The 13,993-nt window shown below is 39.4% G+C and overlaps 1 protein-coding gene across 3 annotated transcripts in view; it reads left to right on the forward strand.

The window, feature by feature from the left end:
* LOC106670705 (vascular endothelial growth factor receptor 1) overlaps positions 1-13,993 on the forward strand; it is an 85,993-nt gene that overhangs the window by 51,564 nt on the left and 20,436 nt on the right. For 2 of the 3 annotated variants that reach the window (XM_014401260.2, XM_014401261.2), the window contains exons 2-4: positions 10,234-10,340; positions 10,803-10,983; positions 11,054-11,190. In XM_014401260.2, the coding sequence (XP_014256746.1) occupies positions 10,234-10,340; positions 10,803-10,983; positions 11,054-11,190 (425 nt within the window). Of the gene's footprint in view, positions 1-10,233; positions 10,341-10,802; positions 10,984-11,053; positions 11,191-13,993 lie in introns of those variants that run through there. The other variant, XM_024229844.1, reaches the window with a different exon arrangement.

Here is a 13,993-nt window from a genome sequence, read left to right on the forward strand (position 1 = left end):
GCTTTGACTTGGGCAAGGCGTTGACTCATTTCGCGACAGTTTCATTCACTGATATTTAAAAACTCTGGTTTTTCGGCTTTATAAAGAGATTTAGTAAAATATGGAACTCGCCATGTCTCTCTATTTTTCTTATTTCACGCACCCAAATTTGTCTTTTATTTTGTGTTAAAGAAAGGACAATAGCCGCAGCACATTCTTCCATTTCTTCCTCAAATTCATCTGAGCGTAAGGTGAACTTTAACCTAATTATCCAGACTAAACTTTATAAAATAAACTATAACTTAATTAACAATTCTAAAATAACAAGCAATTAGCAATAATTAAGAATTCTGTTCGCGTCCCGTTCGATTCAGAGGCAATAGGGTGAATGGTGGGAGACAAGGCATCCAAGCCGAATGCCTTTCTCCGTCCGAATGGACAAAACTCGGAGCGTCTACGTCCCACCACAACACACTACAACACATCCCTGTCCAAGCAGTGTGTCCCCGGCGTAAAAGTGAAATGTAAGGATTTGCAGGAACGAAGCAGCCGCTCTACTCTTCGCTCTGACTCATTCCTCCAGGCCTGTGACTCATTCCGAAATCGAATGGCTCAGACTTGAGCAGGATCTCACACAGGGATCAGCCGATCGATTTAGTTTCAGGCGGACTTCGATTTTAACCTCGTGCCTAATCAATTAGTCGTGTGATTTTATTTCGGTCGAGGACGCTCACAATTATTATATGCTTGATGTCTGATCATTGAAAATCACGTTTGATCAAAGGTTGATATGGCAGTCACTGGTTGACAACGTCGAAGTGATGGGAAGAAAAGTGACGAATTATTAAAATTCGTCGGTTACTTCAGCGGACAGGGAGACCCTCCTGAAAATATTTGACTAGCGGCTGTGCTCGAACTTGTTGCATGGCCTATTCATCAGCCCGAAAAAAACGCATGCAGGAGCTCGATATGCTCTACTATCATGGCCCGAACGGTCTCCGGCGGGTTTAGAATAAGCCCTTTGGCCAGCCTGTGTTGTGAGCTGGGACTGCTGCAGCCCGAACTTCGGAGGAGGAACTTTTACCCTCAGCTCCGCTGCGAGATTCCTGGCCAAACCTAGACATCCACTTTTGGGTGCTTAGATGTGTGGATCCTTAGTTGCCAGTACAGCAGTATATTCTGCGACTTTGAACCTGTACGCGACCCTGGAAGTCGTTTCGGAGGAGTCAGGGCAAGGATGACACTGGGAATGGTACTCCAGCTGGGCAACCGGCCACTACGCTTTACAGAACTAGTCTTGAAACTAGGTTCGAGTACGTCGGTTTTCGCCTCGTTGTCACAGACAGGCCTAAGGCTGACAAAGGTGTGGCGTGGGCCGGGTATCGCGAGAGTTGCATCCACTTCGTTGTCTCTCCCGCCGCACTTTAACGTTTCCGCTGAAGAACTGTATGCGATTTGGCACGCGCTTGGGGTGATTCGAGACGATAGTGTGTCTCTGCCTACCTAGTCTACACCGACTCCCTCAGTGCGGTTACTGCTGTCCGTGACAGGTTTTCCGTCGACCTTCTCATCGTGCTTTTGTTGGAGAAATACCACGTAATGTAGCGCCTCGGCTAAACGGTGGTTGTTGTCTGTATCTTTGTCCCTAAAAATGAATAAAAAGATGATTAAAAAAAAATGGCATTGTCAGTGGGTTGGATCGGCAGAGAAGCTCTCACTTATCAAGGACTTGACTCGTAGAAGTAGTCATCCCGATTAAGGATAGGCCATATGAGGTTGACATGGATCAACCTCTGGGACTTTTGGGCCAAAGCCAGCATATTTGTGTCTCCTAGCGTGTGTTGAAAGTGAATGTATTTATTGGAGTAAATGTGCAGTGTGAGAGAGAGCCAATGGCGGAATATTGAGTACATCATCGATCCTCAATTAGGTTATTGAGGATACACATAATAGGTGTAAAGACTGATAGATGAATATCGAGTACGTCCTCTATCCTAAGTGAATGGTATGTAAATAAGAAAGTATGTATTAAAGAGTAAGTAGGTTTGAGGTTAAGAACTGATAGCGTTGGGGGCTGACTGTCTTAGCTTAGGGCCCCTGGAGCCCAACCTTGTCGTCTAATATAATACCGAGGTCAGTAATTTCTTTATAATAATGACTTAATATTCCTCTTTTCAAATTTGCATTTTCTTTAGTCTAAAACTTTCAGTGTTCAATTCTTGTGACTCATTCGATCGAGAATGTTGCGAATGAGGGTGAAATTTATGGAACTGAACAAAAGAATTGTATAATCATTCGAGTAATTAGTACGATTGGCATACCAAGCCTCCAATAACGGTGTTTTTAACAGATAGTGTTTACGACTATAAAACGTGAACTTGTCAAGAACAGCTTGATTGTTAAAAGGCCTCGGGACGACGCTTAAAATTACCATGAGGTATCACAAGACCGTGACACTTCACATGTATCTCAAGACCAACGGCCCGTGAGAATGCCAGTGTATAATTTACTTTGGAAAATGCATCACCCGCAAAATCTCCCAAAATAAATGGTCTTACCATAAAACTTATGTGTTCGAATAATTTAGCTGTCTTCCTTTTAAGTTCCGTAGTATATGCGGCACTTTAACATTGTTCTTCTTTCTTTCTTGCAGTCATGCCAGTGATTGATGGTCATGAATTCTACTCAGGGCAGAAAAAATGCTGAGCTTTATTCTTAGCACTCGGGCCATAATAAAAATATGCTGTTTACAAGGATAAAAATAGTTCAAATGAAGTAGAAAGCTGTAATTACAGTTCAAGAAAAACGAATACACTTACATATAATTTAAATAAACATTAGCTGGGCTGTCTGTGAAGACCGAATTTGGATGGTTCAACTTTTATATTTTGGGAGATTCTTCTGCATGTCTGCGAGAAGAAACTTGTAGTTTGCTCGTTTCCGATCATCCTGATCTGCCTGGCCTCACTGTTATGGTCTGTCAGACGCATTTTGGCATTTTCACTGGTCGGCCGCCTGGAATATAAGCAGAGTGAGGCAGGACAACTAGCCAACAGTAATATCCAATAAGTGGGTTTATTATAAAACGATTCAATTGCCGAGATAACATTGTAGTTTCATGCGATCCTTTTGATCTGGCTATCCTCGTTGGTTCGCTCTCCATCACACGTTCCGATGGATTAAGAATATAAGCAGGGTGAGGGAAGAAAAGAAGCCTAAACGTTTCTGACAGACCGAACTACATTCTCATCACCCTTCAGACCGAAATGGGGAAATCTGGAACATAGGAATGATCAGTATTGATCAAACTGGAGGGCGATCGGAATTCTATCAGTATTGATCAAACTAGATCGGCGGTCAATATTCTTCCAGTCATAAACATTGTAGTCCCTTCGTTTCCGATCATTTTGGTCTGTCTGAAGCTTCGGCATTCCGGTAGGCCAGGGTATAAGAAGAAGGCAAGAAAAGAAGCTTCTGAAAGCCCGCAGCCAGTCATCTGTCATGGGGATATCTGAACAAAAGGGACCGATATTTCAGCGTCCCTTGATGATGCGAACACAAAGCACCTTCAGGTGTAATTCTGTGTCTTCCTTCTATAATAAAGTCCCCACTTTTAAGTATAATCGGATATCTAGTGAATTTCTATGCTGCGGATTCATGTTTATTCTCTGAATCATTAAACGACTAGATTTTTTTTACACCTGGCGCTGGATTCGATCCGTCAAAATAAATACCCAGTGGGGGAAATGTTCCAGATAAACGACGTCCACGGAAAACAACACTGGACTTTTAATTATGTTGTGAGATTCTGGCAATTGGTACGTAAGGCCACGCCCCCAATTAACCCCTTTTAAGTACTCGATTCGGAACGGTGAGGATTTCCAAAGCGTCGTTCGCACGACTCACCGACCGTCGAAGGAACTGTTTTTCCATTTCCGAACAAATAAAATCCTCGTCGTTTCGCAAATAATGTTTATCTAAGATTTCGAAGTGTGCCTAGATCCTCCGACCGTCCACAATGAAACTAAGATTAGATAATTTTTTCCTCTACCCTATTGTTAACCGGTTATACAATATTACTCGTCGATGAAATTATCCTACTTCAGTCTCTGGGATAGACTGAATTCTCAGTTTTAATTATAAAATAATCACATAAAAACCGGCATAGTACTCATCATGTCTAATTTCCAGTCGATGGGTACCAGCTAACTCATTTTCCACCAACTTTATTACTGTAGCTTAAGATGTGGGTTAATTTTTTAATTTTGTTATTATTATTAAAAAGCTCTCCTTCACCTTCTCCATCAGATAAGAGCACATTGAATATGAGATGACATAGTAGACCTTAAATAAAGGTACACTCCGCAGACTGAGCTGAAGCGAATAAATGTAGATTTTGGAACTGAAGACAACACCGACCTTATTCATAACAGGGGAAAACTCCACATTTGTGCACTTTTCTCAAAAACCGTCGAATCAACTTGAATGAAATGTGAATGTGTGAAGAACATGTGTGGCTAACAAAAATCTTCATAATGCCAGTGTTTTAATTTGACAGGATTTCGAAATTCGGACAAAAATCTATAGATCTTTTCGAACTACCTGAGAAACAAAAAAAGTGGCCACCCTTAATATTTTTAATAACTCTTAGACAATCCTATATTGATTAGTACAACAATACCTTTTTTTTAAGGGATTAGAGATCATTAAAACGAAGATAAAATCTCCAACTTGTGTTATAGTGACTGGGAGTTTTTTGGTGACCTTGACAACGGCCGGTGATGTTTGGAAGCGTAGCGTTGAGACGATGTATCGAGACCGAGACCGAGTGTGTGTGTGTGTGTGTGCGTGTGTGCGTGCGTGTGTGCGTGCGTGTGTGTGTGTGCCTGTTGGTAGGTAGAGCAGTTGGCTGAGGTCCGGGGACGGGAGTCGGATGACTACATCGGTTGAAGTGCTCTGGTGGAGCAGTTGGCCGAGTGCAGCGGTTATTATTGTGGCCAGGTCGGCTATGTTAAGAAGGCGAGTTCGAGGCTATCGCTGAGAGTTCCTTTACCATCGTCGTAGGTGGTTTATTAGTGATAAGCGAGAACTCGTCGGAGAGACGATTCTGCTGTCGTTGTCGATTAGTGATTGGTGATTGGTGAGAGCTCGTCGGGTAGACGAGTATCGAGAGTATGAGTGAGACTTCGTCGGGTTAACGAGTGTGAAGCCAGTAGGGCAGTGTCCCTGCTTATATACGCACTGGCTCTGCTCTGATTCGCTGCAGAGTGGAGGGCGAGACCATTCCAGAACCGGTAGTGACACCTACCTTACATAGGTTCTCACTGCAGTGTAAATAATTCATTGAATATTTCTCTTCTTTGTTGGTTTTGTAAAGCTTCTTACTAACGTTCAGGTGGTTTCATTTGTTTAAGTTGTACCATTTTTAAATTTGTTAGTGATGGTTTTTAGTGGCTAGAATCATAGTATTGTGGGAGAAGTCTTGCGTATGCGGCCAGAGTGCTGAACATTCCCAGAACAACTGTCCGAAGGGTTTTCCATCTCTACCAAGATACTGGAGGTACTCAAGAAGGCATGGATCAGGTCGCCATCGTGTCGCATCACAGAGAAATGATCGTTTTATTGTTTCGAATATTATAAACTCCGTAATCGACATTATACCGCTGTTAAGATCAAGCAACAACACCAACAAGTTAGAAATCTTAAAGTCAGCTTACGCTCTGTAAGGCGAATACTTTCAACAGCTGGATTACGTGCGAGGCTTGCCACTGATTCAGAACTTGTGACAAGCCTCAGAACAGCTCGGTTAAGTTTCACAAGAATTCACAGCAATTGGTCTGATTAAGATTGGACTAAAATATTGTTTTCGGATGAGTCAAGGTTTGGCTTGAGGTCTTCTGACGTCTGAGAGAGTGTTTGGAGAAGGACAGGAGAGCGATGTATCCCGGCAACATTTTCACTCCGGAGAACCTATGGAGGTTATGCTGTTAGGGTTTGGGAGGCATTTCTATGGAAGGTCGTACAAAGTTAGCCTTCACCGAGGGTTCTTTAGCGGGTTCGTGGTACATTTGTTATCAGAAGTTGTTCCTTATATGGCACTAAATGGTGACGGTTTTATTTTTATGCATGACAATGCAAGGCCCCACAGATCGTTGGAGAATACCTGGAACGGGCTTCAATTCAATTTCGTAAACTTGTAAACTTTGAAGCTTGTTCTGTCTCTCCTTGTTCACTGTTAGTGGTCATACTAAGAGTTCTGTATGTCCATATATAACCAATACGCTATCTTGAAGTTTATTCCCCAGTTTTTGCTGAATAATCTCTGACCAATGCTTAGTACAGCCTTGGCTTTAGGCAGAATGCTGCCTACGTGTTTTCTGAAGCGTTATACCTAGATACTAGTTTCTTAGGAGAAAGTTAGTCTTCAACTTTTATAGTGGATACTTTACGATTTATCTTCCTTCTTCTTGTAAAATGTATGAGGTAGGTTTTCTTAGGGTTTATATTTAAACCCATTTTCTTATACCTTCTCTTACAATATTTAGAACGTTTTGCATTTAATTTAGAGTGCCATGGAGAGACATTTTTATGATTGTTACCAGATCATCTGCGTAACCTCTATGGTGTGGTATTCTAAGCTGTATCCTGCTCCTAATTAAAAACTAAACTTATTATTTATGCGAATAAGCTTGTTGTAATATATACAAAAAGGTCTTCACGTTTGGGGTGGTGGTAATCATTTCTTCTTGATCTTTGTGTATGTAAATTTGTTTTTAAACGATTAGCATAGAAACTCTGGTTACCATTTTAAATTTGATCCGTTATTATAATAGCCAACCTTAACCCGGTAACGTGCATACCATTGCAACTGTATATTTATCACCTCCATCTCCCCAGTGAGGACTGTGATATAAATGTGAACGAGGGCTTTCGATATACTTGGCATCCAACGGTATGTAAACAATAGTAGGTTTACGCTGAATAAAAAAAAAACTGGCACGGCACGGTAGTTTGATGATCTTAAATTAAATTAGTTGCGGTCTGCCAAGCGATGAAACTGCGAAAGCAATAAACCTACCGTTGTTTTATTTTTTAGAAGTGCATCTCCTTAGAGTATATTTATATTTTATTATTTGTATCGAATGCCTTTTCTCAGTACTATATAGGTTTAAAAGGGTATTGCAAATATTCGTAAGAAAAAAATGCGGAAAGTGGAAAGTTAGTAAACATTTTGGTAAAAAACGTTAAAATCTGAATTGGATTTTTAAAAAAATTCTTCCTTCAATGTCCAAATTCCTTGATGATGGTACTACTCACAGATTTGTCATCCTCTGAGTCTGGCCTTCTCCAATTGCAGAAGTGAATTTGTCAGTCTTGGTGAGGGTTGTTTTAGAATAAGTTTAATGTGTCTAGCGCCCCTACAATTGATCCACTTCGTTTGTTTTATTTGGATCCGTTCTGTGATGGAGGATTCTGTATTTGTTTTTGTTATCCCAAGTACAGATTCGGGGACTGTGTACGGTCTTGCAGATCGCCTGCTTTTTCGTTACCCATAATTCTTTTGTGACCCCCAAGATATCATCAGGTTGTTGTGTTTCCCCAGGTTTTGGAGATTTGGCATGCATTCACTGTTTAATTTTGATGTGATTTTTTTTCACACACTAATGCTTTAATAGCTGCATAGCTATCCGATCTTATGGTCTTGCAGATCCTCCTCAGACCAGTGTGTCATCACGAGCATTAGTGTTAGTGCTATGACCGTGTGAAAAAAGTTTTGTAATCGCATTTCTAATATGTGCGAATATGTATATGGCGCAAATATAATTATATAAAAAATGTTTGTCTTGTTTTTGTTAAAGTATGTAAATAAATACATAAACATGATGAGGCTTTTTTTCTTTGTATGAGGGTTTGCAACAGCAGAGGTTATCTCAATCCTCGTGGTGCCGGTGTTTTTGAAAAAACCCATTTTTAAGTATGTCGGGTTCGAACCCGGGACCTTTACCTTTCACAGTGATGAGCGCCGTTTCAACGCCTACCGTTGCGGCCATCGACGCCCCTGAGACTATCAAATAACAATGCAGTCATAAACAATCAAGAAAAATAAATTATTTAATCACAACGTAAATAAACGAAACAACTCGAAGAGAAAAGAAGAGAGAAATAATTAATTAGCTCTTGGCTATAACGATAACGTTTATTGTTATGGCGCGATTTGATATCGCATTCAAAAACAAGATTATTTGATTGGAATTCTTCGTTCCTATTTTCTTTTATTATATTTTTTAAATTATCACACTTTTTTCCTTAGCTGCCTTCAAACAGACCTGACAGCTCCTTTCTTTGCGATTTCAGTTTCTACTCGTTTGCTCGGACGGGATTCACTCTGATCAATGCAAAGTCCTCCTTGTTCGTATCTCGCCTTGCTTCTTTCCTTATTCAGACTGTGTATGCACGCTGATAATTATAACGAAAACGGATTACTTAAATTTTTATTTTCCCATTTGATCAGGAAGTAGATATGTGTGTATAGAATAAGTACGACCGTGACTTCAGTTTGTCAGAGGCCACCATCGGCAGTTTATGCTCTCGAAGTTTTATGGAATTTGTAGCTTTCTCGGTCAAATCTTTTCTCGATTGAACTATGATATGATTTATGTCGGCCGTTGAACATTTCTTCAGACTATGGAACCCCGACCTTTGTTTAATACAAACCGTTTGGCTTGTACAAAAATGAATAGATTTACATGCGTTCAATTCTCGTTTAAATTTCACTTAATCCTAGAAAATTGGTCCGATGGAGAAGAGAATTCCGATTGAAACGTTATTTATTGTGATTTCCGCTGCCACTCCTTTTCCACTTGGCGATTAAATTTTCCTCCTCGATTGTCCGCGTTCAACCGAGCGTAAATCGTGTCGGCAAGACAGCTAGTTGTTAACCAACAACCCGCAAAATAAATAAATATAGCGTAGTATTTTAAAAAAGCAATAAACAATGAATGGTTGTATTAAGTTTATTGGATCCGGCATCTTGGAGTTCTCTTCAAACTAAAGCAGTTCCTACCAACTCCTCATTACTACATCCTAAAGGCCCACTCTTCACTATGGGCCATGACAGGCCAATACATTGATCACTAAGATCGGAACCATGCCACATTGGCCATGGAATTGCCTCCACACACTGAGCCAATAGTTGGTCCAACCTTTGGCTCATGGCCTCAATGGCTGCAGTTGCTTACTTTAACCGTGCCGTCATGGACATCGAGGTCGAGGAAATCGCTGCTGCAGTTTGTGTTTGGCTAGGATGTACAATTGCTGTGACGTACAATTTGCATATTATTAACAGAAACCTGGTTGTCAACAACTGAAATGGCCGGCAATGTTGGCCCAGTGAGTGGACACGTCACCTATCTACTGCGTACTTTGTTCGCGCATGTTGGCCAACTTTGACATGTTTAGTGAGACAGCTCCCAAAGCCAATGTTCCCAAACACCATTTCTAATACGGGCCATTACAGGCCATCCCCCCTCTACACAGTTTGGGCCATAGTGAAGAGGTCATTAAACATCACTGTTTCAAGGTGTGGTGATGAGTTCTCAGAGACAAGACCGATCCAAGCTGGCGTGCGACAAGGGAGCATTTTCGGTCCCATCCTTTATTCTATGTAAACTGCTGACCTGCCAATCCCAGTACCACCTTTGGTGGTAGTGAAGAATGGAAAAAAACAGGCTTGTACAATCTCCACAGTAGACTGAAATGACAAGGATTGAACAGAAAACAGGAACAAAATCTTGAGAGTAACAAATAGCGCTGTGGGGTACCACCAAGCCATCTAATATCCGACTAATCTAAGCATTCTAGCCACAATTCCTCAGAAGAATTTTCCAAGTTCCTGTCTACTTTTAACATCACCTTCTTTAAAGAATTTGTCCGTTCTCACTTCCCCAAGTTTCACAATCTTTCAACTCATTTTTACCATACCACTCAAACCTTTCTGTCCCCATCCCAAGAACCCTGTAGGTGACCTTGAATGACCCAGAGACCTGCTAACTATTAATATGTCAGCAGATTGATTACCAGTGTTGGTTGGCTTCTTACAGCACAGGTTCTCTAGATACACTTCTCACTGTAATACAATTGTATTCGGGTTTTATAGCATAAATAAAAATTTGTAATGTTTATATTCATATACTAGATACAAATAAATATTTTTTGCAAAGTTTACCATTGTTAATAATTAATAATTGATTCCAGGCTTGACAATAATTCCTTCTGAAGATGAGTTGATTATGCCGAGCGGTTCAACATTGCAGCTCACATGTATACACACGGAAGCCATTACATGGGTCATAGATTTAACAGTAAGTTGAAATTGGTTCAAATGTAATGTAAAGTCATTTATTATCACCTATTATTAGTACCTATGAAATAAACTTCTGACCAAAACTGGTCCATTGGTCGACCTTAGGTCTTGTCAAATGAATTTTGAGTATAAGGATAATGACAATTATGTCATTTCATCTTCCAATGGATGAAATAAATTTCCCTCTCTCAGTATACATGCATGCGTGATACAACTGTATACAATAGATGACTATCCGTTGCAAAAATTGGGACAGGAAACTCACTGTGCTTAAGTATAGTTCTTCTATAATGTGGCATTCCATTATTTTTTAATTATGCAAACGTTTGAGAAATATTTTAGACATGTTGGAGCTCATATGAGGGCTTCTTCTCAAAAGTTATGCTCATGAGTGGAAAAATATTTGTTGCAAATAAACACTCACTATACAACTGTGTATTTATTTGTATTTGTTTTTCAGCAAAATCTTGTAAAAGATGACAAATCTGAGAAGAGATGGAATATTACAAGTACTTATAGTAATAATACTTACACCAAAACGTTCACTTTAAAGAATTTGAAGTACTCGGATACGGCATACTATACGTGTGTTTCTCTGAATAATATTAATGTATCCCAACAAATATACATCTTTGTAACAGGTAAATTATAGAAAATTTGCAAATTATATACATAACACACCGTCCAATGTGTCAAAATTGGTGATTTCAGATAAAAAACACCTTCTCGTAATAGATGATAGTTTCAGTATCATGCATTTCAATGCAGAAAAGGATAAAGATTTGATCATTCCATGCAAGCCTACATCTCCTCACATTAAAGTCACTCTGACCAATCAAAATAATATGGTAAGTTAAAATTTCACCAATTAAGTAACATATAAATTAAATCGGAAAATTTTAGCACTTGATGTTTATCACAGCTTCTACCTCTGCACATACACTCCAAAAACCCTCTACATTAATTTCCATGAGTGTTTTATTAATTTTTCATAATAAATATAAAGAAAAAGCAATGATTAGAAGACAAGCTATCACTACACGATTTTATTATTTCAATCTACGGTCAATTACAGCACAGTAGAGCTTTTGATTGTTAAAATAACCAGTAATTAACAATAATTGAAATTAATGGTGTTGAAATTATTAAAGCATAAATACTGACTACTTTTCTTCTTTTTATTTTTAGAAGAACTTTACATTTGCCAAATGTGTATGTGTGATACATATTACAAATGTACATTTCACAAATAGAATTTGGGAGTGGGTGTAAAATTCTTTTTTTGTACATGGCTTCTCTTCAGGATTCCATTCTACCAACTAAACAATAGATAAAATTGGAAACTATCTAGATGGGTCTACAATTGTGAAGTTTTAGGCAAATTTTCTAGTACTGTATCTTCATATTTCTTGCATTTATTTGTCTACCATGGTGGCACATTTGGTCGCATTGTGTTTTCCTGTAAAATTTTGGTGAGGAGCTGATGTCAACACTTTAAGGGGTCAGTACTTTAAGGGTCACCATTTTTACACCATTAAATGTGCTCACTACAGCTCCAAACTAGACTGGGTTTGCTTAAATTGCCTGTTCTAGGAATACAAGTTTGCCTTAAAGTGGGTTCTGGGATGTGAAGGTATAGAGGGAAATGAACAATCAAAACAGATGGGAATGGAATCCACAACAAACCACACCTGAGAGTTAAAGCTGGAGCTGGAAAAATGGTGTGATTGAAAAACATAAAGTGAGGTAACTCCTCTTAGCAGGCAGGATTGGAGGAAAATCATAAGCCTTATACTGAAACTACTACCTAAAGAAGATAGGCAAAGCAGAGAGAGAAACATGCTAACTCTGACAAGAGAAACCAAAGACATCGGGTCGTTTGTGATTGTAATAGTGCTCATTTTATAACAAAAAGTAAGCTTTCCAAGGTATTCTTACAATCAGAGGGGTTCTACCATTTACAACCACGGGTCACCATTTTTTAAAATTTTTAGTTGACCCCCTCCCCCAATAAAAAAATAAAAAAGGTGCAGGAGTAAAATCTGAAAATCTGGGTTCAAATTCTACCTCTGACACAACTTTTGCGTGTAAATTAACACCACTAACATTTAATTAATTATATCAATTGAAAATAATTTATATTGTTGAACGTATCACATGCTTTTACAGAGTCTGTTTCCCTCTTAAAACCATTCTTTAGTTCCAGCTCCAGCTTAGCTAATCACCAGATATCTTGTTTGTATTATATTATCAAGATCCCTTTGGCACAAAAGTCCCAGTTATCTGGTATACGGATGGCACCAAAGTTGAATGTGTGTCAGGAGCTGGAAATAAACCAAGGACTATAATTCATATAAACCTTGGGCAATACTGCCTTTCAAGCGGAGACTTTGGCTATTGAACTCTATGCCAAGGAGATTAACAGATTATGTAAGTTAACAGAAGAAGAGTCATCTACTCGGACAGCCAGATGGCACTGAGGGCAATTATCACATCGGTAGTAAAGTCCAGAGTCATTTGGGATTTCATTAAGGTCTGTCAGACATTGGAAAAAATAACAAATTACCCCTGACGAGGTACGAGGGCACAAGGTGAGAGGGGCGCGAACAGGCCTATAAATTGGCGAAGGAATGTACGATGAGGACAACTCATCCCTTTTGTAGCATACTTAACTGCCAAAAACAAATCAGACAATGGATTAAAAATAAGTACCCTCTTCCACAGGACTGTTGCCCAAGACAGGAATGAGAAAAAGTTCATCAAAGGACCATCACAGAAACTATTGGAACAACTACTAAATCTAGGATGAACTAGGACTAAAATAATAGAAAGACGGCCAACTGGACACTTCAGACTCCAAAAGTATACGATTAGACTCGGAGTGGCAGAAACAAGCCTATGCACATATTGCCAGGAAGAAGATGAGACAGGAGAACATGTCGTCTGTGGTGTGAAGACTTATCTAGGCTGAGATTGCTACTCCTGGGAGAGGAAAAGCTTGGGCCTGAAGGATACACATGGCATTCCTTAAAAAAGCTTTGGGGTCTGGTAAAAAGCTTAATGAGGAGTTCTAGACAGCAAAATAGAGATGCAGAAAATAATACTGTTTGCAAGTTGTAAAAAGGCTGGCTCATATTGTAATCTAATCTAAGCTGTCAATTATCATGGTCTACTTTGCAATATTTTTTAAATAAAATTACAAGGGTTATGCCAGGATTTGGTCCCAGGCCTCTAGCTTGGTTGAGTAGTGGTAACTATGAGTCGGAGACCCAAATAATCCAATAATCAAATTGGCATCCTTACAAGTTCTCTATATGACGCTAATTAATGACACCTTAAAATTAAATGGGAAACATCAAGCAACCACTAAATGCCATTGGACGTTTATGCTTTGGCCCAAAAGTAAGTGTCTGTGTGTCAACCTCATATGGCCTATTCTTAAAAAGGGTGAGGATGACGCTTCCCTGATTCAGATCCACTGAGGACTATCAACTCTGTCCTAGGAGCTTCTCTGCCAATCTGACCCACCAACACAGCCATTTCCTTTCGATCATATTTCTTATTGCATTTTTAGCTTCAGCTGGATGTACCATTGTTTTTATTGCTATTATTATCATTCCTTAAGCACTCTGGCATAATATAACAAAATAA

This window comes from Cimex lectularius, unplaced genomic scaffold (genome assembly GCF_000648675.2).
Source record: "Cimex lectularius strain Harlan isolate CLEC.00 unplaced genomic scaffold, Clec_2.1 scaffold458, whole genome shotgun sequence".
NCBI lineage: Eukaryota > Metazoa > Arthropoda > Insecta > Hemiptera > Cimicidae > Cimex > Cimex lectularius.